Raw genomic sequence first — 14,244 nt, 5'->3', positions numbered from 1 at the left:
TTCTTCACATTGGGGATATGCATATATGATGGGAGCTTTTTCCAGATCCTATAATTGTTTATTTTAGTCATCTGAACCTTTTGATCAATATACCAATGACATTTATTGGTGAACTTGATAACCAGAACCTATTTGGCAAATCTGCTATTAGATTTAATTATTTATGTCAAAAAATGAAATAAGAAGTAAGATATAGTTATCTTGCATGTACATTTATGATATCCATGGTAATTCTTCATTTTTTGCTTAAACCTCTGTATTCCTTAAAAGCGATTTCATAATATTTAAACAAAATCACTACTCGTAAGTACTTGAAACATGTATTAATATATTGATTGTTAGTTTATATTTTCCTGTATTGTGGTCAGATATTTCATTTTTCTCCGATACTCAAAATCTTGTTGGCTTATAGAAACAATGACTAAAAGTTAATGTAACCTAGCGGTTTCTAAAACTGTTATTAAGTAGAAGTTAATTAGATTCTAAAACTTGGTATGGAGTACTATTCATTTTAAAAATCAAGACTAAAATGTGCTTTCTAGTTGAAATACAGTATTTTTTGATGGTGAGTTATGTAATTCTTCAGCTGATATCACATCCTTTTTGGCTCTGAATCTTAAAATGGACACAGACAGCTTAGAGAGAAGTCCCAAAATAAAGGATTGAGAAAGGACAAAAAAATAGAATCCATGGGCAATGGCTATAGAATCATGATGTATAAACCCTGGAGGTAAAACATCTGAACTATCTTCAGGAGTTATTCAATTGACAGAGTATGATGGGTAGATGTTCTTATTTGTGAAGGTGATAAACAAGGGCAAGCAACAGCAGGAATTTCCTGAAGGTGAGGACCATACATGTTTTGGAATTATCTTATTTCAGTTTCATTTTGAAACAACCCCAATTTTTTATCATTCTGTGGGTTTAGAAATAATTCAGTGACAAGGCAGGAGATTAGGTAATTTGTTAAGATTCCATCCGATGTTGTTATTCATTCACTGCTTCACTTGATATATTTTCCATTTTTACTTTAGGTACTTTGTTCTGGGTAACGTTTACTTATTCACTTAAATCAAAGTCAAATCTGAGTATAACAACTATTTAGAGCTTTCTTCTCTTTCCCTTTCTCTACCTAACTGCTTCCTGTGAAGTAATTTTGAAAACTACTTTTCTCCTAGATATATAACTTTATGATAATTGAAGTCTTGACCTTAATTATTTTTTAGAGGGTAGAAGGGAGAGGAGTGGATTGATTATAAGGCCAAAAGTGGTAGTTTCATTAAAAGTATTTCCTTTGTTATTACTATATTCAGAGAACTAAATTCTTATTCATTTTATCAAATCTTATTAACCTCCCCATCTATTGCAGCAAATATCTCATCTATTCATCAAATACATTTTAAAAGAAAAATCAAGCATTTCAACAAACTACTGTACAAATTTAAGCATTCGAAGAGCTGCTTAAAATTCACAGATGATACATTTGTTTTACATTTTACTGAAAATGCACATAGAGAATAAGACTTGGCAAAATAGTAAAATGAAATATAATTATTCTTAGTTATATTTTAATTTTTTTTCAAATTATAGCTTGTGGTATTGAGGTAATTATGTACTACTTACAGAAACCATTGAGAGTAAATGTTATTTGAAATCTTTACTTTTCTGGATGTGAGAAACCCAAAATAAGTGATTTCAAACTAAAAGTGTATTTTACCTCTAAATACATACAAGTCCTATGGATGTACTCTTGTCAGTACATTTTTTTCATCAATAAAAATGACTTCACATTTAAAATTACCCAGTGATTTTTTTTCTTTTACTAACATTGGAATGTTTATAAGCAAAATTAATGTGAGTTTTAAAAAAATCCTCCTGAAATCACCATAAAGTTAGTGTAGATAGATAACCTTATTGTAGATAGAGATAAAAATTTCACCTCTCTATATAATTCTTATACTAAGTATCCACATTATTTTTGTAATTTTCCAACTACATATTATGAATCATTTTTTATTTTGATGTTTTTTCTTAATACTGGAATTAATACTTTCAAAATTACAGCAGTTTATAATCATTTGGCTTAGCAAAGATATGCATGGGATTTACTGCACAAATGGGATAAATAACAAGACAAATTTGGAACATGTTTTGGTTTTACATCACAATGTTTGTATCACAACAACTTTTTATTTCACAAAAGCCATAGAACTCCCATAAACTTTCACATAGCTTACCTTAATATTAACTGCTTAGGAAACTATGATACAATTATCAAAACTGGGAAATTAACATTTGTATAATACTATTAACTGAATTATAGACTCTACTCAAATTGAATGCTACTTTTTAGTCCATAATTTTATCTTTTATTGATTATTATTTATAGTTTAAAGGCAATATAATGTAGTGGTCATAAAACAGAAAATTTAGAATACAATGTGAGGAAAAATAATCCATCCCAAACTCGTTATTCTGTTAGTTCTGCTATTTTTATTTGATTATTTATTAATTTAATGTGAAATTGAATTTTTCTGAAATGAATATTGATTTTAAAAGTCTTGTGTTTATATTCTTGTTTACTTTTAAGCATTCACTAATAATAAAATAGTAAGTAAAATATTCTGATCCATCACACATTTTGAGATATTTTGCATGTTGATCTACATAAATGTCACAACTGTATGCACTTATTAAACTGTTGTATATTCAAGTTTAAACAAATAATAGAGCTGGAATTCTATTCCAATATTTTTAAATTCAAAAACCATGTTCATTTTCTACTGTAATGTGTTTCTTGTTTAAGTGAAAAAAAAAAAAAAAAAAAAAAGGTGTTTACTTAACATGTGTTTTTCCTGGATAAATAGCCATGACTGAGGGTTAAGTAGAGGCATCAAAATACTGGGGGGACCATACTAATGAAATGAATATGCTTGTTACCTTGCTATTAAAATGTAACTTTGAAAAGCCAAATAAGTGGTATTAACCTCAATTTTACTTACCTGCAAAATATGAATAACACTGACTTCAAAGATGTTGTGAAGACAAGATAATCTAAAATATGCAAACTTTTGTTGCACAAATAATGACATATAATACCTTTGCAATTGTATTTATTTCCCTCCCATTCCATACTTCACTGTTACATATGTTGATATAGAAGACATTTTCTGTGACTCTTCTCTACAGAAAAAAGGATATCTACATTTATATTGTATGTCATACATCTAAATACACCAAAATATGTATTAAAATAACTCTACATTTTTCTTTCCTTATCTTCTATAGAATTGCAGAGTAGCTCTTGTGGAAACCCTGGAGTTCCACCTAAAGGTGTCTTATATGGTACAAGGTTTGATGTTGGGGACAAGATCCGCTACAGCTGTGTAACTGGATATATCCTCGACGGTCACCCTCAACTCACCTGCATAGCCAATTCAGTTAATACAGCCTCGTGGGATTTTCCTGTTCCCATCTGTAGAGGTAAAAATTATATATTTTTACACTGATTATAAATTTGTTTGACATAATGGAAACGTGTTATACAACAGTGTATTTGAAAAATGTTTATCACTTGCTTCTATAGAATATAAATCATGTATATCATATAGGGCTTGACAAATGTAGAAAAATACTAAATACTTGATAAGACATTATTTTGAAATGAGATATTGAAATACTTCTGTATATTTTATATTTACTTAAATATATATGATGTATGTGTATATGTTTTTGCATTTGTATATGTGGAGTTTATGTTTAGAAATTTAATTGGGCTGTCAAAGCAATTGAGAAGCATTGACTACATCTCTTAATCTTTTAAAGATTTCTGGTAGACAACAGCATAAGTATTTGTGACATTAATAGTACTGTATGGGTTACTAATATACTATAAAGAATTTTTGTATTGTAGGGAAAGCATAAAAATTATAATAATATGATGTTATAGACAAAGATTCAAAATACATAGCCCGGAAAATAGAACACGTTCAACATTAGCTAAAGACAGAAAAATCCTGCCCACAGAAATGCTGGAGATCAGTATTGTTTTCTCTCCGAGCCTTCTTTCCTAACATTTGTTCTCATTTATCTTTTGACATAGATTTCCAAACTCTATCAATGGGAATGTGGGAATGACCAGCTACACATCTAAATTACTAGCTTCCTCCCAAACATGTGATTGCAAATATATGCAGAATAACCTAAGGAAATCAAACAGAGTCAACATCTTATTCCAGATTGTCAATTAGCATGTGGATTATCTCAGGCAAATTATATCAACAATTTGAGTCTCATGTATCTCATTTTGTCATTGAGGAAAAAAAAAATCCCAACCTGTTCCATTTGTCATAAGTGTTCTTTCAATATTGGGTGGCTTTGCTTCTAATTTTCCTGCTATTATTATTGCAGTTGCTGCTGCTACTACTGGTATACTTGCTATGGCTTCTACTATTAGCTATTATTTATTTAAACAACGCATATGTTAAGAAATTTAAAAGCATTATTCCCTTTAAATTTCACAATAGTAAACTGAAGTCCAAATATTTAAAAATAATTACTGAAGTCCAAATATTTAAAAATAATAGTTCCTAATGTTACTCCTAGTAAACACTAGGAACTATGAGAATCTGAGATTTTACTCTACCTGAAAGTTAACAAGATTCTGTGCCATAGTTTTGTGAATGGTAATAAAAGACACAAGACTCTTAGGTCAGGAAATAAGGATGGTTTATTATGTACAGAAGTACCAAGAGCCAAAGTAACAGAATTTATACAAGATCCTCAAGCCCCAATTCCCATAGAATGATATGAAGAATATGAGATACCTGCACACATACAGAGTGGTGTCATAGGAGATAAACCCTGAGTTAAGGAACCTAAATCTTTTATAATGGGAAGCAAGCTCACCAACTTTTTATTCCAGGGAGAACTATTTCTGTCTTACGAGGTTATAAGAATATTTGTCTTGCTGTGGTAGAAACATTATTTATAATGTTGTAGGTTACTTTCTATGCAATCATCCTTGAAAACAGAGTCTGATAGGAAAAGCAGAAGGAATGCTGGGATTTCTACTCACAAGATGTGCAGAAATATAAGAATCCATGAAGTAGTTTTCCTAAGAGTAAATGGGATGTGATAAGGAGGCTATGTTCGAACCATTCTCTCTAGTTCCAAAGCCTAGCAATGTTAACAATCTGACACTTCACAAAAAAATTTTGTGACTTTTAAATATAGTTTATTATACTGACAGGAAATGGAATACTATATGTGAATCAGTCAAAAGAAATATTGGATTAAAAAAAAAAACACATAAATCATCCCAACTCAAAAAATCTTGTTAAAATACTGAAAACCAAGTATTTTAAAATATCATGATTCTTAAAATTAAGAGCTCCTTCTGCCTCTTAATTTAAATGATAGCTCTCATAGTCAGAAAGACCTCATTCTAAACATATTGATGAGAAGTTTTTAAAGAGATATTTGCGTTATCTTGGAAACTCTTTCTTAAGTTATAGTGAAATGAAGAGAGGAAGATAACTAGATCACAATACAGAGTTCAGTATACTAGCACAAGTAGGTACATACTAAGTTATTGTTTATGTTAGCTCTATCTTCCCACTTTTCCTTAGCACTTATTTCCATATCCTCCTCCCAAAGAGGATAGATGACCATCAAAACTAATTTGAAATGGAAGGTTGCAACTATTTCTGTTCAAATTTAACCCTAGAGCCAACACTTCTACTTTAGGGTTAAACTCTGTTCCCAGAATGTAATATACTTCCCTATTACTCATTCTGAAGTCCATACAGGCTTATTTCTTTTGACTTTCACTGTAACCTCTGAGGTTTTTCATCTATCAAAAAAGTGGCACCCTCTGTGTTTGGAAAGGCTGCCTGCTTAACTACTGTCTGCCAAGCTCACCTTTTCTTCTCTCAGCAATAATACTAATGAATGCATTTACTCATTCAAGTGTATTCATTAAAGGCCTACCCTGTGAAAAGCAGTATTTCAAGTGCTGAGGATCAAAAGATTGATTAAGAAACAATTCCTGCCTTTAAGAACCCGTGGTCCAGAGGGGCAGATTGTAATGTAATCAAGTAATTACAATAATGTGTGATCATTGCTTTAATGTCAGGATCTTGGCACTGTGAAGAAGCAGGCACCTTGATAAGGAAGGTATTAACATTTCCCAGTTCAGTGGATGGAAGTTCAGCTAGGGACAACGCTTTAAGAGAAGATTTCATAGAGGACTGCTAAAAATACAAACTATATAGAGCAAGAACATTTGAATGAGGCAATAATTCATGTAGAAAGTACAATTTTTTTCTTTCCAGCCTCAAAAGTAGTTCTCATGTGTTACTAATATTCACTGGCTAAGTGTAGATTATAAGTCATACTTCGTAGAGCACATGATCTAATTTTCTAGGATGCAATTTATTTCCCAATAACCAATTTTTTATTAAAACTTAAAGAATGGAGGATTAGAGTATTTTCAATGCATGTCATCATCATTCAGTTCAAGGAAAAGATAGGAGACTGGTTGGTCCATGCCTTCTCTTTTATGCTCTTTGCCACTTGATAGCATACTGATTCTTTAATTTATAACTTTGCAGGGGGCTGATAACTCTGTAATGATCTGCTTATTGCTTCCCCTGGAGTTTACATAGACTCTCTCCTTGATGAAACCTTTACTTTTAGAGTTCTTTGATGCTTCCTAACAATGATAGTTTAATTAAGAAAAAAATGAATGCCACATCAACCTAGAGGGTATGATGCAAGGTTTTTTTCTGTTTGTTCACAGGCAGGATGTATTTTACCAACACCATCTGCTAGTATTTGTAAAAGGCAACTAACTGCCTCTTGCTGGGCTAAGCAATATTCTGTAAAAAGTGAAGCCTAATGCCTATGCTGTAAATCTGGAATGAAAATACCTGGAGCACTTGACTTTTCTATACCCCCTTCATTCAGACACTTCCATGACATTTATTCCCACTGAGCTTTGATGTGGCCTCAGAGTCCTTCTCAACACAGTGCTCCCCAAACTGCTTACTAATTAAGACAGTTGACAAAGGAAAATAGGCCAGTCCTTGATTAAAGTTTCTAAAATTCCCAATAATATTTTGTATTCAGAATGGCATTTAAATATTCATACTCTAGGGCAAACTAATAAAACCATATGGTAAAAGACACACCTAAATTATAGTGTACTATGTAAACCCAAACAAGTTCACAAAAATTTTTAAAACAATTTAATGCAGGAATGAATGTTTTAAGATTTAAGGACCTGGTCACAGAAAATTTTAGGTTATTTTAGGAACTTATAAATTTTGGATTAACTAAAATTTTTAGATGGGTAATATATTGTCTTAAATATTTGAATAATTTTAGACAAAAATAAGCATCTAGGAATTCATATGACAGTTCAGAGATAACACTGCTCAATGAAAGACTATGATGCTATAAAATGTCCATAGAGTTTATTTTGATCTTATAGACAATATCCTTTTGGGAGAAGGCTTGGATGTTAGTGATGTGTACATATCATATAGTCAATTGGTGCTGTGTGACCTAAACCAAGTATTCCATAGTAGAAATAAGCAAAAGCACTAATGAGAGAACTATTACCTCCAACAAAGTATCATGGATTTCAAGTAGCAATGAAGAGTAAAAGGACCTTCTAGACTTTTTTCTTGGAAGTAAGACTACCTTCCACTGCAGCATGGTGGATAAAATGACTTCTAAAAATAGAACAGTAGGTTGCTTTGTCACAATACACTATTGTTTTTCTACTGGAAAATTTGATCAATAATTTTGGATCAAAGTATAATACCAAAACATAGAACTGGACAGAATAAAAAAAAAATAGTTGGAGAAGTGGAAAGAAGAGGGAAGAAAGCTTGAGTCAAATACTGTGTGTGTGTGTGTGTGTGTGGAGGGGCACTGATCAAACCCAGAGGCACTTAACTACTGAGCTGCATCCCATCCATTTTTATTTTTTATTTTGAGACAGGGTGTCTCAAAGTTGCTAACACTGGCTTTGAACTTGTGATCCTCCTGCCTCAACCTCCCAAGCTGCTGGGATTACAGACATGTGCCTCTGCACATGGCTGGCCAGATACTTTCTATGTGAAAATTATAAAAAAAAAAATCCTCCAAAGTAGTGAGTTAACTAAGTAAGGATGTTTATTGTGTTTCTATGTTCTGTTATTGTGCTAGTATATCCAGTATATGGAAATCATTCTAAAAAGCCATTAGAAAATAAAGTGTCATTTATTCTGTCTTGATTACAATGCATACATTCTGAGATGCAATATTCATTCAGAAATATTCTACCTTAACAATAAATAAATTATTGCTAAAACTCAAGTAAAAATAATTTTAAAAATAGAAAACTACAAAATTCTTTATTGAATTAAAAAACAGAAGGTAAAAATAACGGTTTCACTGTTTATTCATTTCCTCATAGTGCTTAAAGACAAAAATATATTACAAATTGAAACATATAAATATATTCTATTGTGAGATTTTAAGTACTAGATCAAAACATTTGATTAAAAAATCTTATAAACTGCTCTTTTTCCTGAAATCTACTTCCAAAGAAGATAATGTGTTATTGTAATTCCCTGAATCATAGACAGGATAGCATCAGTGGTAAATTGTTTTATTATGTAAAAAAGAAAAGAACTCAAATACACTGTTGAATATCAAAATGTCATGAGTCATGCATTAAGAATTCATTTTGAGGATCAGGGCGTTGATGGTTTGATTTAGTTAATTTTCAACCTGTTATTTTAAGTATTGTTATCTCCAAAAATATTTTAGCAGACTTTTGAATTTTGCCACCATACTTGCCATTTTAATCTGAGCAATATAAATTAAGCAGATTTTGCTTTCATTCACCCTATCATTTCACAGAAGAAGTTCTAGACTTTTAATGTGAACAGTAATACTTGATGCTAACAAGGAAAACATTTGCACAAACCTTTTAATGAGCCAGCAGATTAGGCATGCATCATTTAGTAAAAGGGGTATATTATCACCTCAAATCCTGCCAGCAAAATCCCAATAATATGAGGCCATAAGGAAAAATTTATAAGTGTCACAAGTCACTTGCTGTGTCTTTATCACTCACTGGAAAATGCAGGCTATTACCTATTTCAATTATTGTTATGTCTAAAATATGGACAAATATGCTAATTTGTATGTAAAGATATATTTTTATAACTTTATTTTATTTAGTTTTTAATGTGGTGCTGAGGATCAAACCCAGTGCCTCACATGTGCTATGCAAGTGCTCTACCACTGTTACAACCCCAGCCCCTGTAAAGATATATTTTTAACTATGAAAATCATATGGAGACATGGGTATATGAAAACTGATAGCACCAAAGAATGATAGATCTAGTTTCAAAGACTTTATAGACAGTAGAATTAATTTTTCTCAGAGTTATAGTGATTAAGGAAAATTTTAAGTCTCATATTAGTCTATTAAATTAGGTTGTAATCAGGAAGTAATATACATCATTGGTGAAAATACATTTTCCAATACGTTTTAGAGAAGTTAGCAATTCTGAGTTACTCATTTACTGACATTCTCTAATTTGAAGCATATCAAATAATTAAATGTATATTAAGAACTATGCAAAAGTTACATTACTAAGTAAGAATGAAACAGCTCTAGCCTTCATGATACAGTGTATTGAATATGAAGTTTTGCATTTGAAAAATGAACTGATTCATTTTTTGTTATTGTCCAAATGTGCATATTTTAACTTCATGCCAACAAAACACAGAGTGGTACACATTTATAAGCATTGTATGCTAGCCTTCCATAGGTTTCTTCTGTTGAGAGGAGAAAAATGGACTTCCTTTCTTATTATATGATCACTCTGTGCTTTGCTGCTGTAATGGTCAGCCATAGCTTTAATATTCCACTCATACATTATTTTCCCCAATTTGTATTTGTGAGTTGTGTCTTCCTCCATTCAGAAAGTCATTTAATTTTTTTCCAATAACTCAAACATTTTTTTGGTTTACGTTATTGTTCCATGTTCTCTGTTTCTTCATGTATCACGTATTTTAAACTCATCCACTTATTTTGACAATGAAGATATAGACATTAGATCTATATTTTTAGTATTATGTTATTATGATGTATTATTGATTTAAACATTTTTTTGTTTACAGGAGAAAGTTTCACTCTCTTTTTCTCTGCAATTACTACAAAAATACCAACAACATTTATTTTTTAAAATCAAAGACAAAAGTCAGCCTCTTTTTGAGGCAACTTTATCTTGTTTATGCCAATTCTGTGTAACTTGGAGCCATATGCTTCTCTGGAGGATTTGGTACTTTTGAAGTTTTATTTTCTTCTGACAAGAATTTAAAAACAATTTTTATAAATATCATGTTCTAACTGTTTAGAGAAAGTTTATATTTTTGAAGAAGATATAAAAATATGTTTTCATTTAATATATACAGATCCCATTTAATAATGTTCCCCCAAATAAATACAATTTTATGAACACTAAGCACTCTTTTCTAACATAGATCTACATTTTATAATGTGTAGAAAGAAAAAAAAATTGTTCTTTTTTTGTTCATCACAGCATTCATATTATTAGATAGACCTGTGACTTAAAATGATGGAGCACACTAAGCCAAAAAATATATTGACAGCTTCAGAATCCCCTGTCATAAAATAGACTGTTCAAGGCATGATAAAAACCTTGAAAAGCAATCATCTAACTTCCTGCTAAGATATAAACTCAGTGAACCACGGCAATGACCATCTGGTATTCTGTTGCTATTTGAAAAGCCACCTTGCTAAATATGAGGTAAAATAATTTAGGATAAACGAATGGAGGAAGGAGAATGATAGACAACAAAGAAATTGAGTAATGCTATGCCACATATATTTTAATAGACTACCTCCACGTGAAAATTTTCATTTTTACATTAAGAGAACGTAATAAGAATTTTTATATGAATAATTTGGGATTTGCATTTTTGAATTTGAACTCCTCTCCTGCACAGTTTTGCAGGTTGCCTACTAATATAGGAAGTTACTTAAGGAATATGCATGTTTTGAGGCATGTGATGATGAAAGTACTTCCATAGAGTTAATAATAGAGAGCAAAATCTGAATACTGAAACTAGGTCACTACGAGAACTCGACTTTTAGTCTATTGATTAATGTGCTTCAAATCTAAAACCTTTCTATATTCACTTTCCTTATGCTTTTTTCAATTTAAATTCTGACTCCTAAAAAGAATTTTCTTTTTATTATATAGTTATTATATACATAAACCTGACTCTAAATACTTGAAATCTTGAAAGAAAAACTAATATTTTCTATAACTTTGTTTTTGTTGTTGTTTTTGATGTTATGAAATAATTCCTTGTGTTTTTTTTACAGGCAATATTTTCTTCATTTACTAATCCTTACATTTATATATAATATTAAGGCCACTCATTGCATAAATTTATGGACAGCTTTATAAAGCAGTTTATGCAGCCTGAAATATGATACATATAGCAAAGAAGGTAAACTAAGTGCAAATAAGAACATTATATTAAGGAAAATCATAGGAAAGTAAAAGGAAACCAAGAGCAAAGTTAATACACAAAATTCAAGCTGTAGTCTCTTAAATGTTTGTTGGGCTCAGCATTAAATTTGGCTTTATTTCATTTGATAATCTAAACAAATCTGGAAAACATGATTAGTTCAGTCTCACAAAGTAAAAGAAAACAATTTAGGAAATATCTTTTGTAAATACATCATGTAATGTAATTTAATGATCTGCATCCTCTACAATTCAGTACTATAAGCTTTTGGCATTCCCAAGGCTGCAGCACATCTTTTTTTCCCCACATTTTTTTAATTGGTGCATTATAATTGTACATTTTGATGGGATTCATTGTTACATATTTTCACATGCACACAATACAACAATGTAATTTGGCCAAAATCACCCCACCTGCCACCCCTTCCTTGGTCCTTTTCCTCTTCTGATCTCCCTTTGATTTTGAGAGATCCCCCCACCTTTCTTTTCCTTTTTACTCTCTAGCTTCTGCATATGTGAGAAAATGACCCTTAACCTTCTGAGTTTGATTTATTTCACTTAACATGGTTGTCTCTAGTTCCATCTGTTTTCCTGCAAATGGCATAATTTCATTTTTATAATGGTTGATTGTAGTACATCTTTTTAATGATATAGAAAGTGGGGTCTTGATGTTAAAAAGATTGAGAATTATAGTCACAGAATAAGTATAATCAAAAGACATGGGCCTAATGTCACTGGCCAAGAGAAAGCAATGTGCAACCCAATAGTCTAAATTTAGTTCTGATCCAATTTTTGCATATTTAAAATGTGAATCTTTTTATTATAAGTTTGTAATTTGGCCTGCAAATTATTCATCTAAAAGCAGAACCAAAAGAATAATCCTTCTTCATTAATATGCTCTTAATTTTCTTTTCTTTTTATCATTCAATGGATGCTTAATTTTAAAACTAAGTATTTTATGTTTTCACATTTCATACAGAAAATTCAATATGATTATAATTGATAAAGACATTAAGCTTAGCATAATTTGTTACATTTTTATAAATACAATATCATTTTCATATTAATATTCAGTTTTTCTGAGGCTGTTATATGATTGCATTTTTCACGATTCTTTTAAAAATTATTGTTGCTGCTAAATATTTGTATCTATCCTAAAAGAAACAAAGGAGATGAAGTCATTGTCAATAGAATTGTTTATTTATAATCACATTACAAAGTACTATACTTCAATAGTAGTATTGGGCATATTATTGTTCTAATTTATTTTCAAAACACAGATGATGACTGAAAGATTAATAATAAAATGTAAAAATTGTAACAACATATTTACATATTAAAGGAGAATTATAATATTTGTATTTTTATTCATAACAAATATCTGTTGATTGAAAAGGAAAAGGAGAAGATACATTGCACTTGATTTTAAGAACCATTTGACTTAAGAGAGACGTACGTAAAAATTTATGGTAGTAAAATGTAAAACTCCATCCCCCAAAAATGTACAGACAAGACATTATGGAATATCATAATCAGCTGCAAAGTTATCTTAGAGGGAGATTAATATTGACTCAGATTTAAAGAATACATTTTATTACCTCCCTCCTTTTCATTCTTTATATTGAAAGAGTAATTTCGTTTAGCTAGAGACAGGTTTGAAACCCTCTACATGTAATAACCCTATTAATTTTCATACACTCTACAGTGGAAATTTTCTGGATTCATGTTTTATTGATGAGGAAACTGAGGCACAATGAGGTTAAGAAAAATTTGCAAGGTGGCATAGCCATTAAAAGGCAGAACTAGTGTTTTAATTCAAGCACTTCAGCTTCAACTTCAAGTTCTCAAACACTGTATTATTCTCCTTTTCTAGCTATTTGATTAGAAAACTTTCTCTTTCTGCTTTTTTTAAAATCTGAGCCTATGAAAATTTTCTTTAAATAAAATTAAATCAACCATGGAAGCATTTTTAATTTGATACATAGTTTTCCTCTTGAGTCATTGTCCTTTTGCTCCACTTTATTTAAATTAAGCATTTGTGAGTAATAGTCTTTGTTTCTTCTCTCTTTAACATCACTTTATCAACCATTCAAGGTATTTCCCTGGGTGAAAATAGAAAGAGAACCTTTTACAGTAAGGGAACAATTCAATTAGTCCTTTATAATGTGCAGATTCATGTGTTTGTAGCTTTTGTAAAGTAACCCCTCACATGACATACTGAAAGTGAATTGACTTTTGCTGATTGAGATGAATGAGGAGAGGAAAGGTGAAAATTTCAATGAGGAGATCGGTTTCATCATTTCTTAGAGAGTTTTGCAGCCTAGGCTAAAGAATTTGAGACATATTCTCTAGGCCTGAGTAAGGCACTAAGTATATTTGAATTTTTTTGAGATGATAAGCTGTTCTTTTTGATGGAATCACAACTACTGATCATGTGAAAGTATCTATCAAAAAAGAAGAAGCCATCAGCAATAGATGGGTGGTTTGTGTGCTCCATTTTTGCACCTGTGTGTTTGTACACACACATATACATAAGTGTGGACAAAAGTTGAGAATAATTGAGGGAATTTTCTATTTACCATCTCAACAGAAATAACAGTTCATATTTATTTAGTGTGTGTTCTAAGGAGAGTTCTACACATTATATAAAAATTACTTCATTTTACCTTTATAAAAA

The 14,244-nt window shown here is 30.7% G+C and overlaps 1 protein-coding gene across 2 annotated transcripts in view; it reads left to right on the top strand.

Moving 5' to 3' along the window:
- Window positions 1-14,244, top strand: part of CSMD3 (CUB and Sushi multiple domains 3) — a 1,211,679-nt gene that overhangs the window by 254,983 nt on the left and 942,452 nt on the right. For both annotated transcript variants that reach the window (XM_079134049.1, XM_079134050.1), the window contains exon 4: window positions 3,289-3,483. In XM_079134049.1, the coding sequence (XP_078990175.1) occupies window positions 3,289-3,483 (195 nt within the window). The remainder of the gene's footprint in view (window positions 1-3,288; window positions 3,484-14,244) is intronic.

This window comes from Sciurus vulgaris, assembly GCF_902686455.1.
Source record: "Sciurus vulgaris genome assembly, chromosome: 1".
Classification (NCBI taxonomy): Eukaryota; Metazoa; Chordata; class Mammalia; order Rodentia; family Sciuridae; genus Sciurus; species Sciurus vulgaris.
This window is presented reverse-complemented; position numbering and strand designations above follow the sequence as displayed.